The 12,140-nt window shown below is 38.6% G+C and overlaps 1 protein-coding gene across 6 annotated transcripts in view; it reads left to right on the forward strand.

Annotated features, from left to right (window-relative positions):
- Positions 1-12,140, forward strand: part of KATNIP (katanin interacting protein) — an 81,115-nt gene that overhangs the window by 12,401 nt on the left and 56,574 nt on the right. For all 6 annotated transcript variants that reach the window (XM_085307237.1, XM_085307236.1, XM_085307241.1 and 3 more), the window contains exons 6-10: positions 699-833; positions 2,778-2,900; positions 5,446-5,707; positions 10,346-10,486; positions 11,853-12,016. In XM_085307237.1, the coding sequence (XP_085163363.1) occupies positions 699-833; positions 2,778-2,900; positions 5,446-5,707; positions 10,346-10,486; positions 11,853-12,016 (825 nt within the window). The remainder of the gene's footprint in view (positions 1-698; positions 834-2,777; positions 2,901-5,445; positions 5,708-10,345; positions 10,487-11,852; positions 12,017-12,140) is intronic.

Consider the following 12,140-nt stretch of genomic DNA (forward strand, 5'->3'; position numbering starts at 1 on the left):
ACTACCAAGTTGCCTTAGCATCTCCTCTGTGGGAGATCTCTGTTCCTGACTGTTACAAAATGATAGAGGAGTGTATGAACAGTTGATAACCAAGTCTAATGTCATTGTGGAAATTTCCAGATCATAGGTCACTTTTCATAAAATTGTATTCCCATCATTCAGTTTTGAGACTTTCCTGTAAGTGATCCTTGTAGAAGGATTGCCTAGAATGGAGTGTGTATCTTTGCACAAGAATACAAAAGTGGCAAAGCAGTTCCTTACCGGTAAGGTTGCGCCTTAGGAGATGCATATGGACTTTCTGCTTTCTGTTTCTCTTGTGGAATGCTGAAGTAGTGTAGCATGGAAAGGTGAGATTTCTCAGATCTTCATGGGTTATCCCTCGTTAGCCATGCTTCAGTAACTGGTGGTGCATACGCTTTGGCTGCATCCTAGTTACAAAGTAAAATAGTAATCTGAACCACCTTCATAGCCAYGTCTGTGACGTTCTAAAGGACAAATCAATCTTTGAGTTTGAATGTTTGTGACACAACATTTCCCTGTGCATTACACACGAGTAACCCATCTTCCAAAAATTGCAATTACTTTAAGTAGTTTTTCTGATTCCTTTTGTAGTACRCAGACATTGTTTTGTAAAACAGATTCTTCTGTGTACTATTAATGGAACAAAGCCTTATTTCTTTAAATGTTTCTTTTTACAGAAAGCTGTGGAGATTAAAACAGAAAGTGGATCTAAACTCTGCATTAAACCTCCTCCTGAGTACTCTGAGGATTTTGAACCTTATGAAAGCATGAACATGGAGACAAATGATGATGATGATCTCTATTGCTCCCAGGTACAATTTGCTCCTGCCTTTTGTTGTTCATAGTAATGGCAATGAAAATGTTGAATGGGCCCAGTTATCAATCTTGATCAGTGCAGGCAAACCCTGTAAGTAATAGCTGTTTCACTAGAGAATTTGGCATCGATGAGATGTCATGAGGAAGGAGCAAAATGAAAAGGAAGTAAATGTTTAAAAATCTAATCTTGGTCAGCAACACTAAAACATCTTAAGACTTAGTTTATAGCAGTAGAATATTTTCTCAGACAGAACCAAGGTATCTCTTTAAAGGAGAATCTTTCAGTTCATTTAGCAGTCATACATACAGACATCATTCTTGACTCAGGTTAGAGAAGGCTTAAGTAACATTTGTTACTATTCTTAGGTTAATTTTTTAGAGTAGTTAGACTGAAATTGCTGCATGTCATGGTTTTACCTAACAGAAATCTGAGTTAAAGATTTAAATTCTATAAGCAATAAAGTTGCTTTCCATCAAAGGTTGTTACTGTATTGATATGAGCATGTTGTTTGACTGGTTAGCCTTCTATTTGGTTACTAATTGCAGTTGGTTCTAGCATACTTCATAAATGTCCTTTTTAAAAAGAGAAAAAAATTTTGACTTTTTTCTGCCTGACCAATGAATGGCATCAATAAAGCCTTTCTGTCTATATATGAAACTGTTCACAGCTGATACCACTTATGTCAGATGAATTTGTCAAGCATATTTTCCTAGTTTATACTTCTGTAAAACTAACAAGACCTCAAAGGTTCATCATCAGCCTTAATCCAAGGTGTACATGCACATGAATTTTAGCTGTTTGTGTCCTTAATCTATGCAGATTTTACCTTTTGTCAGTTATTACTGAAACTGTTTTGAAGGCTATGAGGAAGGGGTGGGTTTACGAAGGGGCAGCTGGTGTGACTATACAAGTCTTACAGAAAACACAAACTTCTAGGACCTAATGACATAGAACCATTTCATTGATAATAAGGAATAGTGTATGATACTAGCTCTAGCTGGACCTTTTATATGGTAGGTGACAGATACTGTTTGGTATACTTGCTACCCTACATATATTGTAGTGTATGTACATGCATGTATGTATGTACTTGCTTTGTTAGAGAAGAAAATGGGGATATGGAGGCCTTTAAAGCACTACTAGGGCTTAAAGGAATTAGAATCACTTCCACAATGTGTTTTTTGCATAAAATCAGTTCCTCGTAGAATATGTATCATAGAATTGGTAAGGTTGGAAGGGGCCTCTGGAGTCCAACCCCCCTGCTCAAGCAGGGTCACCTACAGCATGTTAGACAGGGTTGCATCCAGGCGGTCCTTGAATATCTCCAGAGAAGGAGACTCCCCAACCTCTCTGGGCAACCTGTTCCAGCGCTCTGTCACTCTCACAGGGAAGAAATTCCCCCTCACGGTCAGGCGGAACTTCCTGTGCTTCCATTTCTGCCCATTGCCTCTTGTCCTRTCACACGGGACAACTGGAAAGAGTTTGTCCCCGTCCCCTTGACACCCTCCCTTCAGGTACTTATCCACATTGATAAGATCCCCCCTCAGTCTTCTCTTCCCCAGGCTGAAGAGGCCCAGCTCTCGCAGCTGTTCCTCCCAGGGCAGGTGCTCCAGCCCTCTGATCATCTTTGTAGCCCTACACTGGACTCTCTTCAGTAGCTCCATAACTCTCTTGTACTGGGGAGCCCAGAACCTGAAAATAATCTGAAACTTGGATTTCTTTTAAATTTGGTTTTGTTGTTTCACATTTAACTGAAATTTTCTCTAATCACTTCTTTAGATGTTTTTTCTCTCTTGGAAGTAAAGCCCATRTAGTATTTTAGAAGCTGTAAATTTCCATATTGTTTTTTACTTTCCCTTTCAGTTCTGCAGTTGATAATCTTGGGAAATCATCTGCAATTAAAATTACAGTAAACCTCTTAATTTTTTTGTTGTTCCAGAACTTCATGTCTTCTGGTAGCAGTCCATCCAGTAACTTTGAAGACTCAACCCTGAACTCCATTACACAACTTTGCAGGGATGGTGAAAAAGAAAAAATATTATTAAGTATTGAGGACATAAAGGTATGGGATAGTGTGTGCTTTTTTACTGTTATCCTTTCTCTTCCTACAGCATAATTTGATGAGCAAACTTTGCAGAAGTTTGGTGTGGTGATTTCAAACAAAACATCCATATTTCAGGCTTACGAAGGTTCCAGATTTCGTACGCAGTTTCAGGCAAACAGTCCTTTGCTTTTCAAGGCTTCCCAATGAAAACCCTTCTCCTGTTCTCATCTCTGATCACTACCCTTTGACTCCTTTCATCTCTACTTGCTCTCTAGCTCTAATCCCAGAAGTGAGGAGCTCAGCAAGCTTCATTTGTCAACTTTTAACATGATTTTATCAAAATAAACCAGGCCACAGCATTTAAATTGCACAGAGTCAAACATATCTTGGAAGGAAATAGAAGGAAATATATCTATTGATCTATACAAAACATTCTGCACATCTTCTGCATAAAATTAATATCAACATTGTAGTCCCTCGCATGCTACAAGGAGTCATAGATAGTTTGGGATCAAAAGGCTGAGTGAAACAACAAAAGGCTTGTGACTTTTTGTCTGTCTTGTCCATGATTTTGATATAAAGTTGTAGGGATATGTGTGGATCTGTTAGTACTGTGCATACTGTTCCTTTGAGGAAAGGTTCTTGAGAAAATGAAATTTTTATAAGCGTAGCTAGCTGTAGATTTGGCTAATTTCTCTTGTTGACTGTCCTGCTGTTGAAGCCTGTGACTTACAATGTCTTTGTCTGTATGTCTCGCTATAATTTTTAGTTCATTGTTTTGGAACATCCGCCCAGTTGTTTGGCAGTGATTTACACTTTAAATCTTTAAACAATTTTCACTAGTCAGAGTTCTGTGAGCCAGAACGAATGTTTTTGAGGTGGTACATCTAAAAGACACTTGTGTTAACTACTAAATCAGCTGTTGTCTAAATCAGTAACCAAGTAGACCTATGATGGTTTGGCTTTCTTTTGTGTCCTCCCCCGTTTTCAGCCTGTTTTCAGTACAGCATTTACTAGACTGACTGTGTTCACAGCAGGAGATAATATGACACAGTATTTAAGATATGAGAGTTAATGTTATGAATTTTGGGTTCAGATTTCTTATAACAGAAGATTTGAGTAAACAAGTAGCATTATGAAAGCTTTTGAATCTTTTGGTAAACATGACCTAAGGTTTTTTTCTCAGTGTCTTTACACCTGTCTCTTCCAATTATGTAGATGTGTACAATTTTAGTGCATTGTTGGAGTGTATATGTGCTACATGTTTTCAGGTAGCGTTTGAAAAAAAAAATCAGACTCGGTCCATTCTTGCTTCTTCTTTCTACCTTTCTTATGTTGCTTTTGAGCTTATGATTTTTTCCTCTACAAAATCGTAACTTGTTTATACTGACACTTATAATTATGTGTAAGTAGTAAGCTAAGAATGCTAAACCACCAAAACTTTTCTTTGTATCCCAGATAAATACTTTCATTTTTCCTGAAGCTCTGAGGTGTTTTCTTGAATGCCTTGTTACAGCACAGATGTCATCAGGTTTCAAACCAAAGCAAGACAAGGCAAGAGAAAGTCCAAATCTCTGTCAAATACCCAGAAATATGATTGATGGGAAGATATGCTCAATATAAGGACTGAGAGGGCTTATAGACCTTTTGAATCTAAGTTTGCCTGCTCTTTGTTATGTGTTTTCCTCAGTGAGGCTTTCCTAATCAGCGTAATTCATACTACGAAAGTAATTTGAAGCTTTCATTGTGAACTGAACATATGCTATCACGGTTTGGTTGTACCTAAGATACCTGGAAGCTTTCATCTACTCATAGAGTTTGCTTAACCTGATACCAGTGAAAGCAGGGAGGGAAAAAAAATTAAGGTGTATAGTCTTTTTTGTTTTATATTCTTAAAGCCAAAAGGCTCTCTAGCATCATTCGTGTTGTTTGTGGCATATGCTTAGAGAGGCAGAGCAGTTTTTTCAAAATTTCAAAACAGATTAACTTTTGTATAAAAACATGTTACAATATATCCAATTAAAAAACTTTGTGGAAACTGTTAGACCACAAGTCTTTTACTGCTTTTTCAACTACAGATGTGTGCAAGACAGAAGTATGATCATCTATTCAATTACTTGTTAAGAAGCTGCTATTACTTTAGCTTTGTTGTCTGAGGAAGGTGTTTGGAAAATGTGGATTAGAACTTGTCTTCAAAAAGACTACCAAATCCTTTGGCTTGCTAACTGTGTAAAGGTGGAAGATACGTATATGCTCATTCTCTCCATTACTTACCTCTTGTTAGTAACTTATTCCTGAAATTGTTTTTGCACATATAAATTTCTTGACCTCCATTTTTTTTTCTGCAAGCACTCTGAGGAACAAAGGAGATGTAGGATGACTTCACAGCTCCTCACCAGAGTAGTGAAGACATGGCGTAGGAATATAAATATTTTTTAGCTGGATCAGGGCTTTGAGTTTATGAGAAGGTACTTGTTCCTCTTGGGGGAGGAAGGTGCATCTGTGTTGTTACATTTTAAAAGACAAGTTTGAGCTTTCTTGACACATCTGTGAATTGTCCCAGGATCTGCGAAGAAGCTTGCAACTCAGTATAGAAGAGAAAAGGGTGGATGAGAACTCTCTTAGTGATGATTATGACTCTGTTGAAGAGGATGTGTTTTCAGAACCATCTCCTACTGAGGAAACAATTGCAAACTTTGGAGAATTTCAATTGTGTAGCAGTAAATCATCGCAGAAAGAAGCTTCTGAACGTCAGGAGGCTGCAGGATGCTCTGACCTTGATTCAAGTGCACTTATTCTGCTGGAGTTCAAGCAGGATCAAAGTAGTAAGTCTCTGTATATTAGGAAATTTCTTCTACAGTATTGTATTAATTCTTTGAGCATGCTACTGTTTTAAATTATGGTACAGACCTGTAGCAGTTCCTTTAATAGCGATATTCACAATCTGGTGCTGGAAGGATCTCATACAGAGGTAATACTCTTGCTTCTTTTTGAGGGGGTTCACAGCCCTGGTTGCCTACATTCTTTCCCAGAGAGTGCAGAGAACGAGCAGAGTCCATGTTACATCTCAGACTTTCGGATGTGTGTGGGGGTTCCTTTGTTGTGTATCCTTACATAAACAGTTCTTTTTGAAGTATATTTATAGGCTAATATATTATCAGGATCAACCTGCCTCTTACAGTCTCAGGGCCTGTGTCAGACCCGTATATAATCACAGATACTGTTTYAAGTGTGTACGTATATGGATAGATAACATATAATTTGTTTTAAAGTAGTATGTAAATAAATGTGAAAATCACTGCTGTGGAATATTGTGGAGCCCAGTTTATTACTGGGCTTGCTAACAGATTGAACAAATTAATAGGGAGTAGGTTCATTTTAGATTATGGGCTAAATATCTCCTTCAGTTCAGATGTTCCTTAACTAGTGACTACCAGAGTCAGATCATGCCTGGTAAGGAATTGCACCGTACGTGCCATTTTCCTCCATGTGCATCCACTGCTGATTGCTTTCAGAGATGAAAATCTTGGCCTAGGTGATTACTTGGTCTAATATGGTAGGGATGCTGTTCTGCCTTGTGAGAGCTGCACCCTGGGTTTTGCTATGCTGTTAGCTAAAGGAAAGGCCATTGAGCCTGTAGGGATATATGGTAGGGCTCCGAAAACCAGCCTGTGTGTCAAGGTTACAGTAACATCAATTCTGTGCTTCTTTCTGTTGGCCCTGAAACCTGCATTCCCAGGACCTTTCAGGGGGATTGAAACTGGTATCAATGTTATACAATATTGAAAGTAACGTGCAGGAAGGTACTTAGTTTTGAAAAATAAATGTTGCCCCTTGAATGCAGAAGGCAGAAGCACATTAGACTACTGTTTTGAAACCCAGGTTTTATTTCCAGCTCTCATACAGTCACATAAGCCAGAAGGAATGGCTGTATCATCCAGTCTGAACAGGCTRCGTTGTACAACAGAAGACATGGCACTTCCGTGAACAAACTGTGGCTGTTTTTAGGAGAACTTCAGATTTTTTTCAAGAGTTAGTAGCATATACAATGAAATGAGTGCATCCTTTCAGATAAGAGAATTCTTGCTTTAGTAAAACCTGTATGTCAAGCTTCTGCTTTGTCTCCTTGTGTATTACTTGCAGGACTTACTTTAAGAATGAGTACTCCCTATATGTACCTCAGTTCTCCTCAGCTACCTTTCACAGTGATTCAAAGTCATGATTTTCTTCTAAAAGTCTTTTTTTGTCATCTCTTCTATAGCATTCTTGTTAGTTTCCATTGTTTCTTTTAGTAAGAGTTGTCTTTTTGTTAGCACAATGTTTTTCTACTTTAATGGGAAAAAATAGCACTCTCTAATAATGCTAGCTAAAACTTCTGCTGCATTTCAGCTCCTCCATTCTCACTTATTTTTCTTTTCAAAATCTCTGTTATCCTTGTCTCTTTTTTTTCCCCCTCCCTTCTGAAACTTTTGAAGCAGGTCTGACAAATCCAAAACAAGCTTCTAGTTCTTCCAGATGTGTTATATCAAGGTGAGGATACAAGAACTGCTGACCATTTAAAATCTGTTCTTTTTGTGATGGCTGAACATCAGGCGCTTGTACAGTCTCAAAACAAGACTCAAGTTCCAGATGAATGTATCTCCAGGGTACTGAAGTATGGTGACTCCAAAAATATCTTGGTCTATTTTTTTCCTTCCTAATGGAGAACTGCATAGGCTACATTTCCACTCTGAAGACCTAGTTCACTGTTATGATGGCCCTGGGTTGTAACTCGTCCAGTGAACTGTGTGTCCTACTCTACTGAGCAGGAGCAATAAGACTAGAGAAAATGCCAGATCTCCAATTAAGTCAGCATCCAAGTGGACTTGATTGAAAAGAATCAAGATTATTCTAAATGTAGAAGGTACAGTGAAGGATGATAATGGTAATCTGAAATACAAAGGAAAAACCTTCAGTCACAACGTGGCAAAGTAGGCAAGGACTTCTTTAGTGTGAAAAGAGATGTTTGAGAGTAAAAGTGCAGAGATTAGATAGAGCTCTATAAAATAGCATGTGGTGCTAGACTTTTAATTACTTTCACTTGTAATACCAGAACTAAGGACACCAAAGATGTTTTGAAGCAGCAGGTCTAAAGCTAACAAAAGGTAGTGCTTTTCTATGTAATGTATAATTAAGTTGTTCCCAACGCTAGGGGATGATTTGAAAGCTAAATTTTAAATGCATTCAGAAAGGCTTTACATAACAACAGCACTCCTGACTTCCATGAAGTTTAGTAAACAGTTGTTTACATGCATCTTTCTGCTGAAGAAATCCCTAAAGCACTGCTGGGCAGTGTTTGTAAAGGGAAGTGTTGCTCTGTTCCTGTATGTTTTCTGTGCATCCTGCTCTCACCACTGTCAAAGACAAGATTTGGGGCTAATTTTTTGATCTGACCTCCTTAAGCCGTGCCCTTGCTATACTTCCTCATAGCTCTTAAAGATTTTTGCTCAGTCTTGCCCATTCTCTAATCAAGTTGCTAATATTAAGCATCATTCACTGACTGCTTTGTTGTCCCCTTGCGTCAACCCCTTTGTTTTACTTTTTCCCTGAAGATAGACTAGGGAATTTGCTGTTTGTGCTGGTTGCTCTTTATTCTCTGGAGATTTTTCATGCTCTTTAGCAAATCTGTTATTCTGGTCTACTGATTTGGGAGACTAATGTTCTTTCAGCAGTATCTTAAGGCATATATATTATAGCACTGCTATATCTTTATTTATTTATTGGTAAAGTAACCTGTTTAACCTGCTTGCATCATTGGGCGTAGATACTCTTGAACCAGGATCTTCTCAGACTGAGGTTTTTCAACAGTGTTCCTCTTTATTTCTTTTTAGATTACTTTTATTTATTTATTAGTTATCCAGCAAGCTGAACCATCTTAGTCTCAACTTCCTCCATTTCACATCCTAGATACTGATTGCCTCCTATTGTGGCATGTGCTAGTCATCCTTTTTTGAGAATATGCTAATTTGAAAGAGCGTATCTATCTGGCCATATGAACCAGACTTTTTGTTAGGTTCTGTGTTCTCCTTTAGAGACCTCAATGTCCAAGCCTTGAATCAGTCACTGCATCTCAAAGGTGTTTACTCATTAAAGGTAGAGAGCTCAGTCTGAGGCTTGACCTACATTGAGTCCTCCTCAAGATTCACTTACCTCCTTTGAGGTACTTTTTTTTTTTTTTTTTTTTTTAATCTATCCATAGTTAATAGCTCAACTTAAGAGGAACTTAAGAGGAAAAATGAATTGAGTGGAGAAGTGTTCTTATTGCCATGGAGATATGGGATGTGAATGGGGAGAGGTGCCAGAGGCAGTGAAAAGAACAAGGGAAACAAGCGGTGGAGCAGCAGTGAGTGTGCCCAACCTCAGCTGAGGACAGCAGAAGGGGAGAGCAGAGGGAGCTTTTCTCAGCGTAGCTTGATTCACAGCCCTGCTGCAGCCGCATCCTGTTGCCTTGGCAGTGAGCCCTTAGTAGTAGTGGGTCCTGTGAGTCCTGAGCCTGCCCCAGGATGTGTTTTATGCCCTTGAGAGAGAGGGAGGGGCATATCTTCGCTTCAGTGTATATATAAACTAGTASCTGAAATCTGATGGTGTAGATGGAGAAGAGATCCTTAGTTCTGGGAGATGTTGGAAGTTTTGACTTCCTTCCTCTTCTGCCACCRTCCTGAGAAGGGTATCGGGCTTCTTGGACTATATGCTCAATCTAAGGTGATCTGAATGAAGTTTGGCTCAGCCTTTCCGTGTCATTTTAAGTACAGGAGGACTTCTGTCCCTGTGACTGGATAAGAGCTATAGAACCAGACAATGATGAAGAGGAGATATTAGGGGAGCCTCACATGGCAAGCAGTTCAGTGCCCCTATGTCTATTGTGGCAGCTCCCAGATGTTCCAGTGCATTCTCTGCTGCTTTCACTTCAGCAATTTGGGCCAAGATCTTTAGACAGTAAGTGATTTTTCTCCAGAGAGAAGTTTCAAAGCTGGGATGCAAGCAATGGAGGCCTTAATATTCTCAAATAAGCATACTCTATTACAAACTCTACTAGGCAACCTTCTATCCTTTGACATTTTTAAGGAAGATTAAATTTTAGTCTCTGTTTTAAGAATTTATTTTGGCCTAACTCCAGGCTTCTTGTTCTGTTTCTACATTTACTGACAGCAATGCAGGTAAATGTCTGCTGCAGACAGAGATATACTGGTATAATGTATTTTATAATGGTATATTTTGTTTCACTGAGTCAGTGCAAGCCACACGTATGTACTTTAACTTTAATGGAAGTGTGAATAAGAGGAAAGGAATGTGGAGGTTGTCATTTTGACTATGCCAGTATAATTAAGGTGGAAAAACTTTAGTTTTTAAGGTCCAATATGTTTTCCCTAGTTGACTAAATATCTCTGTATTTTGATTATTTCTGTTCCTTTATTACCTTGCAGATGTGAAGCCAGTACGGGTTTTCTCTGCAAAAAGAAAAGATAATGCTGAAATGTACATTCCCATCAGATCAAAAAGTGAAATCACTCGGCCACTTTTTGCTGAGTCCTTGCAGCAGGAAAGACAGGAAAAAACTTGCTTGAGTAAGAAATAAAAATACATAATGTCAGTAAGGGGAGTTTTCATGCTCATCCCCTTCCCCCCCAGCTCAGCTGTAATTTCTGCATGCACTTGTCATCATGAGACTTTTCTTACTTGTTGTTCACTCTTTTTTTTTCTGTGCCACCTCAGGAGTTCTGATTCAGCACTGTGTGAAAGTCCAGAGCCTGTACATTTTAATCTTCCTACCTCTTAATCTTTCTTCTCCTTTTGCGCCTACAAGCATAAGACTTCTTTTCTACTTCCCTGTTGGAGGCCCATTCTCTTAGGTACTAACAGAGGTCTCTTCTCAAAATTAGCAATTGTCACTTAGGTGGAAGATTTTAACACAAAACATCTATAGCAAGAAAGGAATACATTTTTCCCACAGCACACAAACTACCTGTGTTTCTACTGTAAGGAGATGGGTGACAGATGAGTGCAAAGACAGACACTGTGAAGCAAACTTGTTCAGAGCTGCAAACAGTGCTAGTGTCATCTTTTATATATTCTGAAGTGGTGGTTACATGCAGTCACAATTTAACATCACCCACATCTAGAACATACTGTGTTGTGACTTTGCTGAACTGTCCAGTTCTTTGTGCTCAGCTGTTTCCCACGTACTTGCCTGTGCTCTAGGCTGTCTCAACATGGACATCTTTTTGCTTCAGTTGGAAAGAGGATCTGCTTGCTGTATTTGCCTGTGGCACAATTAAGATTGACTGAGCATCAGGCTGGCGCTATGCCTAAATTACACCTCGAACACTGCAGATTGATCTCCAGTGCTGGGCAGATATGCCCATATCTGGTATCATACTGGAAAATGTTGATTGTTTTTCTGGAGAACCCCATTTTGAAGGCACTGCTGCTTATTCTAGAAATTTGCTGTTCAAGTGTGGGCTTTACCTGGGTTAAAAAAAAAAACAAAAAAATGGGATGGAATCAGGATTGCAGGTTTTAATTTAGCATAGCATTATTTGAATTCCTCTGAAAAAGCTGAATATCCGTAATTTAGGTGAAAAGTCTGGTGTACTGAAACTGTATATACTTATTTTCAACATTTTTTTTTTTTTTACAGGGCATTTCCGTTAAATACCTAAACAAAACAAATACATCAGCATTTTAAAGTATAAAAATCCCAGGTTTTTTCAGTTACTCGTTTTCCTTTTTTTATGACACTGTTTCAACTGATCTCTATGGTAGATGTGACCTGGAATTCTAATGTAAAAACAAATTGAAGCAATTCAGTCTTGCTTGAGCTGTTTACAGACTGTTAGCAGAGCCCTCTGTTAGTTACTGAACTGTATGTTTCAAATACATTCTGTACTCGTACAGTGGGACTAATGGTATTTCTGCATGTTTTGGTGGCAGGACCATTAAGTCGACCAGAAAGACCACTTTCAGCCACACGAAAGAAYGAGTGTGAGAAGGATCCTGAGCTCTCTGTTTCTGCTGTTATTAAAGCTATGCAAATTGAAAATGAAATATTGCAGAAAGATTTGCAAAGGCAGTCAGTTTCCACAAGCCATGAAAAGGTATGGCAARATACAGAGATGGGACACTTGATACTGTAGCAAAAACCTTTTTCATGAATTAGTCTTTTGTATATTGGGACTGTGTAAGAATGAACAGAGATGTCTCTTAACTCTAACTGAATTT

Source organism: Rhea americana, unplaced genomic scaffold (genome assembly GCF_003343005.1).
Source record: "Rhea americana isolate MKP2758 unplaced genomic scaffold, rheAme1 scaffold_255, whole genome shotgun sequence".
NCBI lineage: Eukaryota > Metazoa > Chordata > Aves > Rheiformes > Rheidae > Rhea > Rhea americana.